Raw genomic sequence first — 19,432 nt, 5'->3', positions numbered from 1 at the left:
GCAGGAGCAAAGTTGCAACACAACTACAATGTGATTTACAATTACACTATCCTTTCTTAAATTGGCTTCTAATTATTTTCATTATGTAATTGGCATGATACAATTTTACCTGACTGATAATAAATTGTTATATTTGATTTATTCTGCATTATTCTTAATTCATTATTACTAGTAGATTAAAGCGAAGGTATTACCTCAAATCTGTGTTCAGGATAGTTCATACGAAAGGTTTAATAGATGGAGCATGGGGCACATCAATTGAGTCCATTTCGATTTCTGACTATCACTGTCTTAAATAAGTTGCAGTTTTCGTAAATATATAAAAACTATGCTTTTTGTACGAGTAAGCAGGGCGCGACTGACTTAAAGGTAGATATTTACCCTGCATCCAGTGTTTAAGATCAGACTGATGAGTTTGTGTCCGGGAAGAGCATTCCATCGGCCGAAATGTTACTTCTAAAGCAATACCGGGTCTGCAGTGAACGAATAATTGAAAGTATGGGATTTTCAGAATACTCAAATATCTAAATTAATAAACAATAAATATCTGTGATCAGCTTTTGATAGAAATATTGCTCAAATTTAATGATCACGTGAAATTGGAGTCAGATGTAAAATAAATTAATTTTAAATAAATTTTTAAATCATTTTCAAAGTTTTAAATTCGTTGTTTTATTTTTGTGATTATTATTATTTTTTTCATGATTATTTTACTTTCTTTTATGTAAAGCACTTTGAATTACCATTGAGTACGAAATGTGCAATATATATAAACTTGACTTGCCTAAGCTAAAACATAGAGGGAACAGAGCCTTTGCAAGGGTTGGCCCCAAACTATGGAACAGCTTACCCGTGTCAATTTGAACGGTATCATCTCTTTCTATGTTTAAATCAAAGCTTAAATCTTATTATTTTTTATTTTGTATTTTTTATTTTTTATTATTTTTATCTATGGTGTTTAACAACAAATGAATTTTACTGTGTGTATTTTACTTTGCTGTTTGCAATTCTCTTTGGTCAACCTTTTGGTTGTTTATGTATGTGCTTTATAAATAAATAAATAACTTACTGATTTGATAACTGTTTTGTTTTCTATTTGGCTTTATGTATATACTTTTATTTTTTAAGATTAACTATTTTTTCCAAGCCATTGTTAGATGCCAGTGTTTCCTGTCATACCTATGTAAAGACTTGATTTAAAAAACGGTATCATACAGCAGCTAAATAATTTCTTGTGTTGGTTTTAAATCTGTATTTAACCTCAGAATGATCTCAAAGTATTTAAAATTTAATTATTATAATCTTAATTCAAGTGATGAAGAATTTTGAAAGTCTGACAGTAATCAGTGTTGAATGCTACTGTAAGGTTAACCTTGCCTGCTTTACATGTTTAAAAATTATTAATAGTTGGAAGCATTAGAAATTTAGAGAAGTAATCCGAAAGAGATTAATTAACTGATAAGTAAGTGAAATAGTTACACTACTTTTGCAGTGCACAAATAGGGTTACATTTTAGTAGGGTAACTTGTAATCTGTAACCTCCAAAGTAACCTTCCCAACACTGGAGGCATGTGACTTGGATGCTCCTCTGTCAAAACAGATGTTCAAAGAATTGACATCATGGAGAGACTAAGTGCGTATACCCCCAACTTTCTCAACAATACACACAGAGAAAATAAATGTGTGTTTTTCTATCACTGCCATTGCTGCTGTTGCCTATTACAGTTTCAAGACTTGAGCTATAAGCAGCACTTTTGAGCTATAGTTGGAAACTAGGCTCATTGGAAATACGAACATATACATTTCTGCAAAACTGAACAAAAAAACAAAAACAAAACAAAACCAAAAAAAAATTACATTTATATGTACAAATCACTGCAGTTTCCAGTTAAAATTAACAACAGAGGCAGAAAACTCTGAAAACTTTTATTCCTTTTTACACAAAGTATGATTTACAGGTATAGAGTTTTGATTAATAAAGCAGTTACTTGCAGAATATTATGTTATGACTTCAAAACAATTTTATCATCCTGTGCGATTTGAAAATGTATACTTTTGAACGTTGTCATCACATATACAGCTTCATATGCATGAGTTTTTTAATTCAGTTGGTTTGCTCAGTAGCTCACACAATATTGTGAAGCACATAGGCGGAGTTTCACTTTTATGCTTGGGGGGGCACCCACTGGCAGATGAGCCACGAACACTTTTTTTTATTTGTTCTATATTTCATATATTTATATAATATATATTCGACAGTAAAATACATAATAAATAAATAAATAAATAAAACATTTTTTCCCGAGGGTACGCACAGAGTTTTATTTTATTTATTTTTTTATGGAGGACCAAATGATCAGTGAGAGCAGAACGAATGTGCACACACGTTTCAAACTCAACTAAATGGTAAAATACATATATCAAGAGCATGCTCACAGATGAAAACAAAGAACAAAACAGCATTGGATGAAGTGGATTAGAGCCCTGCAGGGTCCTCAAATATATGCCCTAGCCAGTCTTTTTTCCCCATTTCCCCAAAACCTTATACTACTCTTTCAGCTATTAAAGTAGTTCAGTTTTGTATGTAATGTAAAAGTGAATATATTTAGTTTAGTTTTTTTATAAATTTAATTTAGATAAACGTTTGGAGCATTTTTTTGTTCCTTAAATGTAAGCGGCCAGCGGCAGACAGTGAATTGATCATAGCCTATATGTTTAATCAATTTAGCCTTCTCAAATCATCACATCTTATATATAAATCTATATTTATAACAGTTCAAGCATATTACAATGTTAGTTTAAATGTTTAACCTAGATAAATGTGCGCTGTTAGATGCTTATCCAGTCGTTTGTGTGGAGAGTGGAAGCCGCAGGACATGGAGGCGCCAGCGCGATTAATAGTATTTTTTTCTAGCAGTGGATACAACTTAAAATACGCAGTCATTTTTGCTCATAAAGGTAAGAGTAATACATCATTTTAAACTATAAAGGGTCTAGTTTTATTTGTGTGCACTCACAATATCAACACAAACGTTGTGCTTTTATAAAATAAAGAAAACAAATGCTTTCTGCAGTCTCGGTCTTGAACAGGAGTACTTCACAATGATTTTTTTTTTCTTAGGTTCAATTATGAACCTAAACTCAGTGAATTGCCTCACAGAAATGATAAAAAAAATATATATAGAAAGCTTTAAATTACTTCTTTAAAATGAAATAATTTAAATTGAAAATAGAAACTCTTTCATTGTGTAATCTGTGCATTTCTCTCTAAAGGCACATCCAATGAGAGTCATTTTTTTCATAACCATAATTGATGGATGTCTAAAATCTAAGAATAAGGAAAAAGCCTAAAACAGGCCCGATTATGATTTGAATTTTATTTTATAATTCTGTACAATAAAAATAAAAAAAAAAAAAAAATCATATATATGGCATATGTAAAACTTTGTCCTGTAATTGTATAGAAAATTATAAAAAATATTTTTTTTTTCTTATTTTTTTTTTGTTGTTTTGTTATTAATTTCTTAAAATTTGGAATTGCTTGATGAAAAATTTTTTTTTATATGTGAATTATTTATTATATCCTATTTAACAAAACAAAACAAAAAAATATTATTCATTCAGCAAATGCTTTAAAAACAGCTTTAAAAACACTTTATTGCATTCCAGATGCTTTTAAAGTACTTTTCACTATACATTTTATGGGCAGCTTGAATTTTAAATATTGTCATGAATTATTTGTATTCCCATTTGTAAAATAGCCAACAAATTAATTGTTGCGGGCTATCCCGATCTCATGATGAAATATAGCACGGTTTTCTGCTTCTATTTGGCGTAATATGTATATGCAGAAATTTACTAAATTCATAATTAATGGCATGGCTGGTTCAGTCGACAGAAATGCGGGACACACGGGCCTATAATAACTGCTGAAATGTTTTGAGGGGCAAATCTCAGGTCAGTCTGAGCGCTCATGGTATGCACAGTCATCTTTAAGTTTCTAAAGAGTAATCGACGATGCGATCGCACATTTCACAAGATCTACTTCAGCTGTCACTAGCCAAGGGTGAATAAGCCTTGTGTATGTACTTTAACTAAATGCTGAATCACGCGCCACACTCAAGGCCATCGCTTCAAATCGCCTGTCCAATTCAGCCAGAAATGACTCAGTCCACCACATTTTTATTAGCGAGTTTATAAAGAAAACAACGAATATTTGTTAACTTGCTAAAGCTGGAAAAAATAACGAAAAGAGAGAGTCCTCTCATGTCCTCTCAAGTTAAGAACCATCCGCGACTCGGGAGGATATGGGACTTAAATAATTCATTTAACCAAAAACGTACTTATTCTAACCACTAAAATAATAAAATAATACAAATAAAATGAGAAAATGTTAATTATTTAATTTTTATATTTTATTCATAGTTCAGACAAAATCATTATTGGCTCTCGTCTGCAGCCCCCCCTAAACTCCGCCTATGGTGAAGCATATGAGTGATAAAGAGCTCTGGTATGAACCCCATGAAACTATGGTTCAACAAAACAGCTCAAATCCGCGTGAGGAAGTTAAAATAGCACAGTTGCTTCAACAAATGCATTTTTATAACACCTTTGCACTTGTTTACACTTTAGGGTTGGGTCTGGTGTAGGGGATTTTTCCAACACGATACAGCATTAAACATTAGCGACACTCACCTGATATTTGAATTCTGAACAGCCGCAATATGTAGCCTACTTCAAGCAGCATAATAAAAACGCAACAATAGCCTACATGCCTGTACAAAAATAATAAAAACGTGCCAGGGTCACATCTTGAACGTATGTTTTAGCACCACTCTCTGGACATTTCACTTTGAAACTGCCACAAAACGTGCAGTAAGGTGTTACAGAAATGTATATAGAGGCACGTATTTTCATGAGCCTGGGTTGGAACAATATATAAAAAAGATTTATGTCCTGCAGTGCTACCAGTAAACTTGCTCTGGGACTACTTTCAGTTTCAAATTGTTGCCTGCAATGCCCTAATGCCTGGTAATATCAAACTGTATTTAATCTTTCAGTGGTCATACTTGATCTGAGGTGACTGGGTTTTATTTGCATATACTGTTCTGACATGGCAAGGATTTACATACAGTACCTAGGTCTACCTGTCACAAGTGTTCACTTGCTAAGAAAATGTCAAACACTCTAAGGTTACCTGAGGGCAAGTTTAACCATGTCAGCATATTATGCAGTGCAACAGTAAAATGGGCCAATATAGCCATAATTTATAGACATATACATCATGCATAAATTATTTGCTGATAATATCAATTGCAATTCATGATCATTATAATGATGAAACGTGAGTAGAACGCAACATTCAAAGCAAGTCCAGGCATGAGGAACTGGTATCTGCTGCATAGAATGCATTTTTGTAGGCTTTACATAAACGCATACTGTAAAAGAGTGCTAACATAAACTGTGATAGTATCCTAACAAGCTGCACACATTTTATAATGCTGTGCACATCTGGCCAATTTTTGTTTCTTCTGTTTCTTGTTTGTTTCTTCAAATAATAATTTACATACTGTGAAACATGTTGGACAGCATTTTTTTTTCTGTGGCAAATGTGAAGGATTTTAGTTTCTCGGAATGACAAAGACTTTCTGCCAGTCATTTCTTTGTTAATAAACACAAAAGCTGGGAGTTGGGTGGGGCTTCTAATGTTTTAAAAGTATAAAGTAGGGCAAACGTGTGTAAAAGCCACTCACAGACAGAGAAGACAACCAGGCTTTTGGGTAAAATTCCTTGTTCCAGTGATTTGTTGCATCATTGAAGGTACTTTTACATTTTATTCAATTCAGTAATGCAGTAAGTTAAAGTTCATTAGTCTAATAGGATGGATGGTCTATATTTTACTTGTAGATTCAAACTAGTTGGTGGAAAAACACTTTATACTAATGAACACTGACTGAATTGTATTAATGCTTGTATGAATTTAATTACATTTAATTTATTCGATTATTCTGTAATCTTTGCAAAGTAAAGTACTTGTGTGCTAGTGTAAATTTACTGTAAATTTCTGTAAGAAGTTATTACACACTGTGTGTGCATACCTGAAGCATAAACATTAGAGCATGGCACTAACAGTAGATCAAATGTGTACTATGAATGCAGTGTAAGTTGCTTTGGATAAAAGCTTCAAGTGCCAAATGTAAGTGTAATGTAAATGTAAAAAAAATCAATAACTCTATGGAATTTGTTTAGCTTTAATAGAAAATGTAGACCATTATATCAAAAGACTAGAACAGCAAGACTGCAAGGTGCGATAAGCTGTCAGAGTATATGCACCTCTTAAATGATTTTAAAATGAAGAGAAACAGTTTGGGGCTGGGATTTCTGGTGGCAGGGAATGTCATGTGGTAAATTTGCTGGACATGAATGTGACAGAGGTAACTTTTATCAAAGCATTGCAATATATTTGTATTGTTATTGTGTTTCCCTCTTTTTAAAAAAATCCAGACAGATTTAAAAATGCCTCCTCCAGCGGTTCCACATGGCATGTGCTTAAAAGTTATAAACAACCGCAGCATGAAGGGTGGCATGGGCTCTGAAACAAATCCTCTGAGGTTCATGGATCAGGACTTCAACGTTTTACAAGACTACTGTCTCAAGACAAAGCAGAGATTTGTTGATGAGTTTTTCCCACCAGATCCCCGTTCTATTGGTGAAGGGCTGCTGGAGCCAGATGATATGGCCAGGGTGGAGTGGATAAGACCAACGGTATGTAGGCAGACCTGTGTTTTGCTAGAGGCATTTGGCAGGTATTCTGACAATATTGCACAAAAACGTAGAAGGAGTATAAAATATACAACTTTGTTGAAAGCTAAAAAGAGTCTTATTTTAAAGGCAGCTGACTGTGACAATTTAAATGCTTAAAAAATGTAAAAGACATAATAAACTTGACCTGTAGTTACATATTACAGCAGATTCTGGTCCTATTCAGAAAGATGAAAAAGAAAATAGCATTACTAAAACACCATCAGTCAAAATATCTCTTTCACAGAGTGGATCACTTGACCAATACTGAAGGTGTATTGCTTTTTTTCTTTCAGGTACTGTGTCCAAATGCAGCTGAATTGATTGTAGAGACAGTGTCCAGGTTTGACTATGCCCAAGGAAGAGTAGGTATGTCTGGGTAACCACAATATTGATGATTTAGACCAAGGGTTTCCAACCCACATGTCCTGCAACACACTTGACTAGAGCAGTGGTTCTCAAACCTGTCCTGGAGTACCCCCAGCCCTGCACATTTTGTATGTCTCCCTCATCAGCTCATTAGTAGAGATTGCTAGACCTGAAGTGGGTGTGTCAGATATAGGGAGACATACAAAACGTGCAGTGCTGGGGGCTACTTCATGGAGAGGTTTGAGAACCCCTGGGCTAGAGGTTTCTAGTGAATCTGTAGACACTGATTAGCTGGTTCAGGTGTTTAATTAGGGTTGGAGCTAAACTCTACAAGAGCAGGTTTGGACACCCCTGCAATCAGACAAATCATAAATAAATAAAAAAACACTGCTTTTTCTAACTACTTAAAAAAAAATCTATACAGCAAGTGTTAACTCACTTTGAAAAAAAAAAAAAAATTCTCTTGAAAACAAAGTAAATACGTTCAATAGCAAAACTAAAAATTCAGATGCGAGTTGAGATATGAAAATATCAAATTCACTGTGGCAACTGGTGTTTTTTTCTTCTTCTTCTTTTAAGGCAATTGTTGGTTTCTGGCCTCTGTCGGGGCTCTAACATTTCAAACCAAGTTATTACTTAAGGTCGTTCCAGATGGACAATCATTCAGCCACAATTATACTGGTTTATTTCACTTCAGAGTAAGTTCCTCTCTTTTCCATGACATAATTGACAGCATCAAAACCCCAAGCAATAGCACTTCCTGTATTGTGTTTCATTGTATCAGTTGTTCTATCACAGTTCTGCTAATATGAATTTACAGTTCTGGCGGTTTGGAAACTGGTATGATGTTGTGATTGATGACAAACTGCCGACAATCGGCCGCCAGCTGATTTTTGTGAAATCAAAAACATTTAATGAGTTCTGGCCTGCCTTGGTGGAGAAAGCATATGCCAAGTAAGTGCATGTACATCTTTTTCTGTGACTTTATAAAGTCTCATCAAAAAAGCAAAACAATAGTGCTGTTGTATTCAGTATAAGCACGGCTGTAACTCGACCTCTGGTTCATGTGCAGTAATTGTCCTAAAATTTATGTCTGTTACACTGTGGTAAACGATTTTGCGTTATAATGACTGTTCCAGGGTGTGCGGCTCCTACGCTGACATGCATGCTGGTCGAGTATCTGAGGCCCTCTTGGACTTTACCGGTGGGGTTCATATGCACTATGAACTGAAAACAGCTCCTACTGATCTGTGGGAGATAATGCACCGTGCTTACCAGTCAGGGGTCCTTATGGGTTGTGAAACTCCAGCAGGGGTAAGCAAAGTATTTATTAGTAATTATATCTTACACACATGATCATGTTAAACTAAAAACATTAATGTATTAAAGTAATAATTTAAATAAAGGATTATTGTGATTTCTTTGATTATACAGATTACATTTAAAGATGCTGTAAGCGATGTTAGCCATCTCTCACTAATTAGATGTTCACTAACTAGACCCCAAATTCCCCTACTTTAACCACACACATACACACACTCTCCAAAACCCCTCAAAAATCTTTTCTCTTGTATGCCTAGACAAAAAAAAAAAATTCACAAGGGATTACAGCAACTTTAAACACTTTTACACAGTGCCATCTGTCTCCTGATAATTTTTGTATGTTTTCACATAATCAGAAAGAGAATCGGTTACCAAATGGCATAGTTGTGGGCCACGCTTACACTGTGACAAAGGTTTACCAGGTAAGACTGCACAATTCAAGTCTCAGCATGCATCAGATAATGTCATAAGATCCCAAGACAAATATTTTAAAGACAAAAGATAAGGCCTGGAGTCCAGTCAGAGATTTGACTTTTTTGCTTAAGTCTTAGTGATTCTTAGTGTTCTGCTAAGACAGTAGTGAGAAAGGTAAAATCTATTTGAATGGCTTGTAGAACCATGGTCTGCAGTTTACCCATGGAATTGGTCTATTTTTACACTATTGCTGTGGGTAGTTTTTTTTTTACTCCACAGGTTAAAGCAACCCCCCTCCCCCAATTAAAAAAAAAAAAATAAGAAAAAATGCATCTGGCCTAGTTATGACTATGATTGGCCTAGTCTTAATTAGCATTTGGGAGAATTTTGTTACTCAAACCTGGCAACCCTGACTATTGCCAGCTTTATTATTTTATGTATTAAGATCCATTTATACTGTGTGAAGAACATATTAAGCATGGACTTTAACCACAGGTTGCTTCAGAGAGATTTTTCAGAATCCTTTATAGACTTCACAAGCTTGTTCCTGTTAGAAAGTGTGTGGGAACTTGCTAGGAAAACTCTTTTACCATCCACTCAATGCAACAAATAATTGAAAATATGCATTTTACTTCAAAATTCTTGTAAAAGTATAGCAAAATTGTAAAATTTATCATTTTGTTTATAGTCTATTAAAGATACAATTAAAAATATTAAAAATGTCTGCCACATTTATATACCACTAAATATCTGCAGTTGAAATCATGCTCAACAGGTCATGAGTGGTAGAAACCCAGTTAAGCTGGTTAGATTGTTCAACCCATGGGGAGACAGTGAGTGGAAAGGAGACTGGAGTGACAAGTAAGCTCTGCTTTTATTCTACATTATAGCAGATAACCAACTAGCAGAACAACTGACAGTCATTTTTTTTCTACAAAAAGCAAAGGGATGTAGACATGCAGTCCTTAACACACAAAAAATGTGAAATTTTATAATTGTCAAAGTTATCCTTTGTCCTGATGTTTATTTTGCATATTTCTTTCAGATCACCTTTGTGGAACACAGTGAGCAATGAGGACCACAAACAACTCCTTGTAAATGAAAATGGAGAGTTCTGGTGAGCATGAACCATGTTTTCATTTCCATTCTTAAAATGTACTAAAATACAAAATACATTTTGTCTAGGATACATTTATTTTATTTATTTATTTATTTATTTATTGCAGGATGTCAATGAATGATTTCCTTAGAACATTTGACAACATGGATATCTGCTGTATCTGTCCTGATTTTCTGGAAGGGAAGTCTGCTTGTCACTGGATTTCCAAGTACCACCATGGCAGCTGGATTTCTGGGAGCACAGACGGAGGCGGCATAAGTTATGCAGGTGCTTTTCCTGAATTATAAAGCTGGTTATGAATGTAAATTTGCTTCTAACACCCCTCTTCTGCGATTGTAGACAGCTTCTGTAAAAACCCCCAGTTTTGGCTGAAGGTTAATGAGTTTGATAAGGCCTGCGAACAGGGCCAGAACAATGTTCTGGTGACTCTCATACAGAAACCTGACAAGAGACACAGACGCCACTCTGCACACCATGGCATCGGCTTCTATGTGTTTGCAGTCAGTATTAACAAAAAAGGCAATAAATATATTTGTACTGTGCATGTATGATGTCTTTGTGTTTGAAGAGTAATCTTTATTTTTATTTTGATCTTTCACAGATTCCACCCGGGGCAAGTAAAATATATCAATTATATCACAGTTTCTTGTGTTAATCACATTGGTTTAAAAATATACTGTGTATTTCAGGTTGTATCAATAGATATTATTTGTTATACCTTTCTGACTCATTCATTTTGCATGTTCAGGGAAACTAAATTTTGTATTATTATCTATTAGATGAGATCTGAGGGAAAGCTTGGATCAAGCTTTTTCCTTGGAAGAAAGCCTGTGGTAACAAGCGAGCCCTTTCAACGTGCAAGACAGGTGATGAAATTCTTCAGGCTGGAGCCGGGAGAGTATCTCATCGTACCATCCACATATCAGCCCAAAACGAAAGGAGAATTCATCCTGTCCATTCTCTGCAAAAATGAGATCCACATTCAGTAAGTTGCACGAAGGACTGATATACTGACTTTTTATTTATGCTTGGAAAAATATGGTTATTTTTTTTTTCTTTTAGAAAGGACACAGAAAGAATGGAGAAAGATTTTCTTGTGGATCTTTTAGGCGTGTCTGAGGTACTAATACACAGAATCATTGTGTAAAAGTATTAGTATTCTCTTGTTATTGTTTGAGTTTGTCATTGTGCAATCAGAGAATTAAACACTGAAATAGTTCATCTTTCAGCAAATCTGCAATTATGGGCACCTAAATACATATATTTTTGTTAATGCACCTATAAGATGAAAATAAGACCATCTTTTATAACTTAGCTTTAGGACTCTAAACTCTATTTTAATCTTTACAACTCTTGGTAGATTTCAGCATGATGATGGATATGACAATGTTAATGTATTTGGTCTTGGCGGAATAGATCTGGTGAGCTGCTGGTGCTGTTGGTTATTGCTGTAGTTGTAGATTATTGCTGCTGCTGCAAGCAAGTACAGGAACTTGCTACTGCCAATACATACGGTGATATGGTGCCGTGAGTATTTAAGACATGCATATAATAGCTGCACAAATAGCATATAAAATAACCCCCCAACAAAGCTGGAAGAGGAAAACAATTAAATGTGTATTCTGCTGCTATAAAATATTTAATATAAAAGGTAAACCCCCCAAGAACAAGCAGACCTATTGCCAAGACATATGTACTGCTGCTGCTCCCGAGAGCCGTAAGACAGTGAGTTTGCTATATATGTGAACCTAGGCCGGCATTGCCGAATGGCTTAACGCTATTGAACTATTGCTGTGCGTACCTGATTGGTTGACCAGATAGCTCAAACTAGTAACCTGAGTTAAAAGTGTTTCTGGGCTAATGGAGCCCAGATACATTAAATAGTGGCTTAACGATGTGAACCTGGGTGCTGTACCCTTAGGTTTATTTAACTAACAACTTAAATAACTATGTGTGTCTGAGCCAATAGCTCAAACTTACCTAGGTAGAAATGCACACTGCGTGTTGTTAACAAAAAGGAGTCCCATTGTAGGCTGATAGATTAAGTAACTCCTAGCAACCACCTGGCTCAGGCTCGGGCGGCCTGAGCAAATAGTTTTAAATTTGTCATTCAAGAGATGCAATTAATTAATTATTTTTTCCCATTAACGTTCATCAACGTTGCTGCACTGGGAATACTTACCTTTAACTTATTCATAAGCTAACAAAATATTTGGCAAAAGAATAAATCACTGTACACCCTGTAGTTGTGGTGTTATATGCCCAGGACTAATTCTGCTTCAAAAGCAGCTGCTCATTTATTTTGAAAAATGAAAATATTTATATTGCACATTAAGAACAATAATGTTTGCATTGTATGAATACATCATGCTAAAGGCATGGCTCATTCCAAAATGGTCTTGAGCAGGACACTACAGTGTGTTTATTTTGTTGTTGTGGTGACCCAGGACTAATTCTGGACTTTATTTAAATGCAGTTGTCTACTTTTATATTAATTGTCTAAATTAAGACTTGCAAATTAGTGATTGTGTATGCAAGCTGCTGCTGCTGCACAAGAGACTGAACTGCTGAGGAGATCCATAAATTAGGCATAAGTAGCTTGGCGAATGCCTATTTTACTCGAACACGGTGTCTATGCCAGACAGCTAGAAGCCATCTGAAAGAGTGGTACCTCCAGTCAGAGAGCGGGGCCTGAAAGGACACCCTGCGGAGGCCTGACCCCTTTTTCCCTGAGGTGCACGATGAGATAACAAAGTCATGGAACTCACCGCTCACCAGTCAAGTGCACAACCCGGGATCCTTCCTCTTGTCTTCTGTGGACGGCACTGACCAAGTTGGGTATGTTAAACTCCCCCACCTGGAAGAAGCCGTCGCTGGCCATCTCTGTCCTTCGGCCGCGGCGAACTGGAGAGTGAGAAACAACTCCAGGTGTATCAGGCCAAGCTGCCCAAGTCTCTGGATGAGGACGGGCCGGATCCTGAAGTGTAAAAAGATCTCCAAAGTTCCACAGATCTGGCCATCAAAGCGACGAAGTTGACAGCTCAAACAATCGGCCGCAACATGGGGAATCTTGTGGTCGCCTGTGGCTTACTCTGACCGAGTTAAAGGACTTGGAAAAAATGGCCCTTCTGGACATTCCTGTAAATCCCTCAGGTTAATTCTCCTCCTCTCACTCCCATCTCCCCCATCAATTACTCGTGTGGTATTAAACTCCCCTCCCTCCAATGGTGAGTTATCCCTCACAGTGTGCAGCCCACCTCGCCTGCTATCACATTTCACAGAAGCGTGGCAGGTACTGACAGGGGTATCAGAGTGGGTTATGAAATCAATAAAGAGTGGCTACATGCTTCAGTTCTTCCGCAGGCCACCCTGTATGTTAATGTCCACTGCACGGGAGCATAATGCCTCAGTTCTGCAAGAGGAAATACTCAACCTCCTTGCAAAACGCGCTTTAGAGACAGTGCCCCTAGCAGACAGCGAGAGTGGTTTCTATAGTCGCTATTTTCTGGTACCAAAGAAAGACGGTGGATTCCACCCAATCTTGGACCTGAGAATGCCATCCTGAACTGTTTCGATGATTGGCTAGTCTTAGCCCAGTCAGAGATTGTGCTGCTCAAACTCCTCGCTCATCTTCAGAGCTTTTAGGGCTGACTGTGAATACGCAAAAGAGCATGCTGATACCGAGCCAGAACGTCTCCCTTTTAGGAGTGGAGCTGAATTTAATCAATATGCGAGTGTGTCTGTCGGAGGAGCACTCACACAAACTGATCAGCTCTCTCGCAGTCTTAAAGGTAGGGCACTCTCCCCCACTGAAATGCTTTCAGAAGATGCATGGCCAGATGGCTGCCGCCTCGACACTGTGCAAACTAGGGCTCCAACATATGCGACCGCTTCAGTTCTGGCTAAAGGGCCAGGTGCCACAGAGCACATGGCACATGGGCACCTTGCGCAACGGCAGACCAGCCTTCGGGATGTGGTCAGAAATGGAGAAGTTGTGGCACATAAATTGTCTGGAGCTCCATGCTGTACACCTAGTGCTTGAGTGCTTTCTCCCGGACATTCTCCACCATCATGTTCTCATCAGGACAGACAGCATGACAGTGGTAGCGTCTATAAATCACCAAGGGGGCGTGAGCTCGTGGCCGCTGCTGCAGCTGGCGAAGGACCTTCTTCTGTGGGCAGATCGACACCTCCTCTCCATCCAGGCAGTACATGTCCACAGACGCCTGAATTATGGTGCATACTTACTGTCGAGGGGCGAGGTCATCTACGGGGAGTGGAGATTACACCCTTTTAAAGTCAATACGATTTGGTGTGTATTCAGCAGGGTGGAGGTGGATCTCCACATCAGTGCAGAACACTTACTGCCCACTGTTTTATTCACTGACACACTCTCCCCTGGGAGTGGATGCAATAGCTCCCAGCTGGCCGAAAGTACGCAAGTATGCTTTTCCTCCAGTGAAAGTTCTGCCTCGTGTGCTTTGCAAAATCAGAGAGGAAAGGAAATCTGTTCTGTTAGTGGCACCGAAATGGCCCAATGCTGAAATGCTGGTAGGCCTCGCCCATGGAACAGAGACCTCCACTCTCAAGCACAGTTAACGATATACCATCCAAATCCAGAGTCATGGAGCCTTCATGTCTGGCCGCTCGATGGAGCTTGCCTGTAACAGATGCACTTCCTCAGCGCATGTTGAACACTATCTTTGAGGCTAGGGCTCACTCCACTAGACGTCTTTATGCACACAAATGGAAAGTTTTCACAAATTGGTGCAGGTCATGGGGCGAAGACCCATTCAACTACCCAATACCAATAATTCTTGCCTTTAAGAGCAGAGCAAAAAAAAGGCCCGTTCGAGCCCAATCAGCGAGCTTGCCTGCGCTCTCTCTAAAGACAGTGCTCCTGCTCGCGCTGGTCTCTGTTAAGAGAGCTTGTTACCTGCAGGCACTGTCAACTGACGACTCGTGTATTGAGTTCAGGCCAGATGATTGCAGACTCAACTTAAACCTAGGAAGGGTTATGTGCCTAAAGTGTTTTCGACTTTAAAGCGCATGTCATAACACTGGCAATGCTGAAGCCATTTAATACACTTTTGCTGTGCCCTGTACATGAGGTGCGCATTTGTACCGAGCGCTTTAGACAGTTAAGGCTCTCGGAGCAGCCAGTTGTATGCTTTGAAGGGCACACAAAAGGCCTGCCTGTGTCCAAGCAAAGGCTGTCACACTTGACGCAATTTCTTTGGCTTATGGCTCTAAGGGCGTGAAATGTCTTATAGGGGTTTGGGTCCACTTAACCTGTGGACTCGCATCCTCATGGGCCTGGGCAAATGGCATATCTACTCAGGACATTTGCATGGCAACAGGCTGGTCATCCAGCAATTTTGCTAGCTTTTATAACCTAGATGTGTTGTCACTTGCCTCACATGTGCTGTCATACTCAGCCTTCGTTATGATCTGAGCTGCTTGCCTCAGTGGTTTCGATTAGGTCGTATACACTCCTGTATTGACGTACCACTAATTTAATGCTGTCCCTATCAGCTTATCACATCGTTATGATATTGTTCATCACGTCTTTTAGGACATGATCACCATCATACTCGGTACGGCCGTTGCAACATAACACATAATTTCATTGAAATTAAACAAACTTCGACTAATCTATATGTGATGGTCCCTGAGACGCCGCCATTTTACATTCTTTGTTTCACTTGCGTTAACTCATCTAGTTGCCGTGCCCACTTTTACTTTTACATGGTTTTGATTAGGTCCTGTATGCCTGAGCTGTGTTTAACAAGAGAACAAATATCATTGCCGCTCTCATTACGGTTCCGTGTGTGAAACTTGACATACTTAGTTGAGCCAGGCTCCATCCGTAATTCCCATAGCAATGTCTCGTTCCCTCATCTCAGGGAACCGAGGTTACGTGAGTAACCCAGAGCGTTACGTTAACCTCCCATCAGCCTGCGCCATCTAGAGTTTCATGACTAAACTATGTATTTATTTATTTATTTGTGTGTGTGTGTGTATATGTGTATGTAACTTATGAAACAGTTCAGTTCTAGTTGCCATTTTAGCAGTTTTCTCTTCATTATCTTTTCCCACATCCAGGCCCATTACACTGAAGAGGTGGATGAAAGATCAAAAACTAAAGCACTGTTTCGGCAATATTCTGATCAAGTAAATATGAAAGCTAATATATTATAAAAAATTATATTAAAAACCACTGCTGCTGTGCTTAACAATATAGCTTAAAGCTTTAAGCTCTTTAATGTCTTCTTTGGAAACAGTATGAAGTTGTTGATGCTGAGAAGCTTCAACGGCTTCTTCATGAAAACCTACTTGGATGTGAGTGTTTTAAAAATCCTGTCCATTCTATGTGAAATATACTGTAGCTAGTTTTGAAATCTTACAAATGTATTTTTTTGTGACTAATACCTTTTAGTGCATAAAAACCCTGAAGGATTTGGCTTGGATTCCTGTAGAAGTATAATAGCCATGTCAGATGTATCCTTTATTCTTTAAGCATGTAATTCAAAAGGTAAAAATAATTTGTTGAACGATGATCATCTATATCCCAGGTTCAGCTTGTATTTGCAGTCATATTGTAAAGAAACATGTTTTAGCTCGAGAAATATTCCATGACTGTAACAATAACAATAGTTCAATGTTACTGGAAGACTCCGGGGACCAGAATTCATTCGTCTATGGAACCGTATTTTGACATACAAGGTGAGTGGATTTGAGTCAAGAATTTAGCTATGGATTTTTATTGTATTTAGACAAGAAATGTAGCTATGTATCGAGTTATATTAAGATTTTTTCCCCCCAGTTTTTATCAAGAATAATTTTTCAAGTTTTTTATTTTTATTTTTTTACAGAACATCTTCTACGGAATGGATTCTTCCAAAGATGGTGTTCTTTCTTTCAACGAACTTCAAAATGCATTAGAGAAAACAGGTTGGGACTTAAAAAGTTCATGCTTTGCTCTGGTGAACCATTGTTGAAAATATTTTAATTTTCTTATTAGGTTAGTATCTAATATTTGCATGACCTTTAATATCGCTGTAAATATTACAGCCTGCATAATAGCCACCCTCTGTGTCCAGTGACCCATGAAACTGAACACAGAGGTATTGATATAATATTAATATATGGATATAGCATGTTCATTCACACATTGCAAACTGTATTTACTGTATATCATGGTTATTGTACCCTAGGCCTGCATCTAAATGAAGACATCCTGAATCTCATGTTGGTGCGGTATGGTGGTGCTACTGAACAGATCTCTCTGGAGGGTTTCATATGCCTTGTCATGCGTTTGAACTGCATGGCCAGTGAGTAGGACTCCAGTGTATCGGACAGAAACTGTACAGTATATATATATATATATATATATATATATATATATATATATATATATATATATTATATATATAATGTATGTATGTATATTGTTCCATCCTTTCATGCTCCTGAGCTACATACTCCTGGGTATTATGTTTTGGATTTATCACATATAAACTGTCTTTATTCTTTTCATCAGGAATATTCCAGAGACTGTGTGAAAATGGAAAGATAACTCTTGATGAGAGTGAGGTAATCCTTGTGTAAACATTTTATAATTTCTTTTCTTTTGTTTTTCTTTTTTTTTCATATTTCCAAACACATATACATACTTAATAGTTAATACATTTACAACCTGCTTCTGTGTATCTGTGTTTTAGTGGATAGGACTCACCATGTACTCATGAGGGAATGTCTGCTTGCCAGGAGGTTTGCCAACAAATGCAAGAAGCAGTGTGAAAAGAAAACATCAGTTTGGTGATCAAAAAAATTCAGAGATTTATGAGATATTTAGGTTTTTTTTTCTTTTTTTTTTTGATAAACAAATTGTGATTGTTATACCATTTCTTGTCCTTTTATCCCTCTATTAAAATGCTTTTCTCTTTTTCTTAAAATTCATTTGATTTTATATGATCAAACTGTTTGTAGTAATGACAAAAAAATCTGTCTATTTTTCCTATTTGAAAAGTTATGCATGTAATGTATGTATTTCTCATTGTATACACTTGGAGTCACTGTTGGTGTAAAGAAAAGCATATTCAAGCAGATGCTATTTTAATACTAGTTCTGATGCTATTGTGAAGTAGGAGTATTATTTTTTATAGGGGTTTTTAGGCCACGTGTACTTTAGGTCTAATGTATGTGTAAGGTTTTTTGTATTTTTTGTCTTTTTGTTTTAATTTTCATTTGATTTGGATATTGTAGAACTTTGAATCATTATTTACATGCTAGGAAATGTGTTTTGGTGTCAGTTTGTGACCATTGTTTGTCTGATATCAGCCACATTGATAACATCCATACAAAAGAAAATATTCAGCTGTCTTTTGAACATTTCTAATGTATACTATACTCTATTTTTAGATATAAACTATTGATTTTAAAAACACTTACATGAAAATTGTTCTGCAGTTACATTTACCTTTGCTTGTGAACATTTCATTTGGTCAGTCCTGACAAAGTCATAAAATATTTTTAAAATCTCAAAATTTGCAGATTTAAACTACTGTAGATTGTAAATCTTGCTGTTTTATGAGGGTTGTTTGTATAAGCGAAAGGCAAATGTTAGACTGTTACCTACTTTAGCCAGTCTTTCAAGGAGATCGAGTTTGGAATGTTGTAATTCTGGATCATGACATCACATACCGCAGGTGTCAGGCATTTGAATATTGTTTACACACTGACATGCTTAACCTTATGAAGTTGCCTGAATTCAGGAAAAACAATCTCTACACAAAGTAAGGGGTGGGATGAATGCAAAATGAAAATAAAACAGTATTCCACAGGTGTCAAGCACAAAACCAGACACAGGGAGGAAAAACAGTCTTTTACCATAACTTTCTGACCAACCAGATCCTTGCAGGTGCGATTAATAAAATAGAAGAATATGATTAATTGAAGAACACTAGATAAGCTTTAAAACAGTTGTATCTTTTTTTTTTTTAGTTTTAAGTTTTGCTTTATTGTACTGATACTTGAGTATTATAACACTAAGTAACAGAGACAGGATAATATGAAAGTAGACAGTCACATCTCAATTCAGGTAAATACCTTTAACTTTTTAAATATCAAATGTGAGACCATTTTTGTTTGTATATTTTGATGAGAGTTCTCCTACCAATCCTGTCAAGTTCAAGGGTCAGGACTATCAGAAGCTGATCCAGAAAAAGAGAAATGAGCTGTACACAGATGAGTTATTCCCTCCAGACAGCAGCTCTATTAGCACTCTGAATAAAGAAGCTGATCTGGATTACAATAATGTAACATGGAAGAGACCATCATGTAAATAATAATGTTTGATAAAATAATTATGCACGGATATTTCACTTCAGGGTTTGTGATGGA

The 19,432-nt window shown here is 36.9% G+C and overlaps 1 protein-coding gene across 2 annotated transcripts; it reads left to right on the top strand.

The window, feature by feature from the left end:
• Nucleotides 1-5,710: 5,710 nt before the first annotated feature.
• On the top strand, nt 5,711-17,873 carry LOC109100891 (calpain-1 catalytic subunit-like). 2 transcript variants are annotated; one of them, XM_042742730.1, is made up of 22 exons: nt 5,711-5,820; nt 6,505-6,765; nt 7,098-7,170; nt 7,750-7,868; nt 7,991-8,124; nt 8,310-8,484; nt 8,850-8,915; nt 9,683-9,768; nt 9,953-10,024; nt 10,134-10,294; nt 10,367-10,527; nt 10,629-10,640; nt 10,807-11,012; nt 11,090-11,147; nt 16,133-16,201; nt 16,312-16,369; nt 16,467-16,528; nt 16,685-16,753; nt 16,903-16,981; nt 17,245-17,361; nt 17,571-17,623; nt 17,752-17,873. In XM_042742730.1, exons 2-22 carry the CDS (start codon nt 6,517-6,519, stop codon nt 17,776-17,778), a joined length of 2,106 nt encoding a protein of 701 aa, XP_042598664.1. In that variant the 5' UTR covers nt 5,711-5,820; nt 6,505-6,516; the 3' UTR covers nt 17,779-17,873. The 2 variants fall into 2 exon arrangements, with proteins under 2 accessions (XP_042598664.1, XP_042598665.1); XM_042742731.1 differs by having other exon boundaries at nt 5,746-5,820; nt 6,509-6,765.
• The last annotated feature ends 1,559 nt before the right edge of the window (nt 17,874-19,432 follow it).

The sequence above is a fragment of the Cyprinus carpio genome, chromosome B17, assembly GCF_018340385.1.
Source record: "Cyprinus carpio isolate SPL01 chromosome B17, ASM1834038v1, whole genome shotgun sequence".
Lineage (NCBI taxonomy): Eukaryota > Metazoa > Chordata > Actinopteri > Cypriniformes > Cyprinidae > Cyprinus > Cyprinus carpio.
Note: the sequence above shows the minus strand (reverse complement) of the source record. Positions and strands in the feature narration are given on the sequence as shown.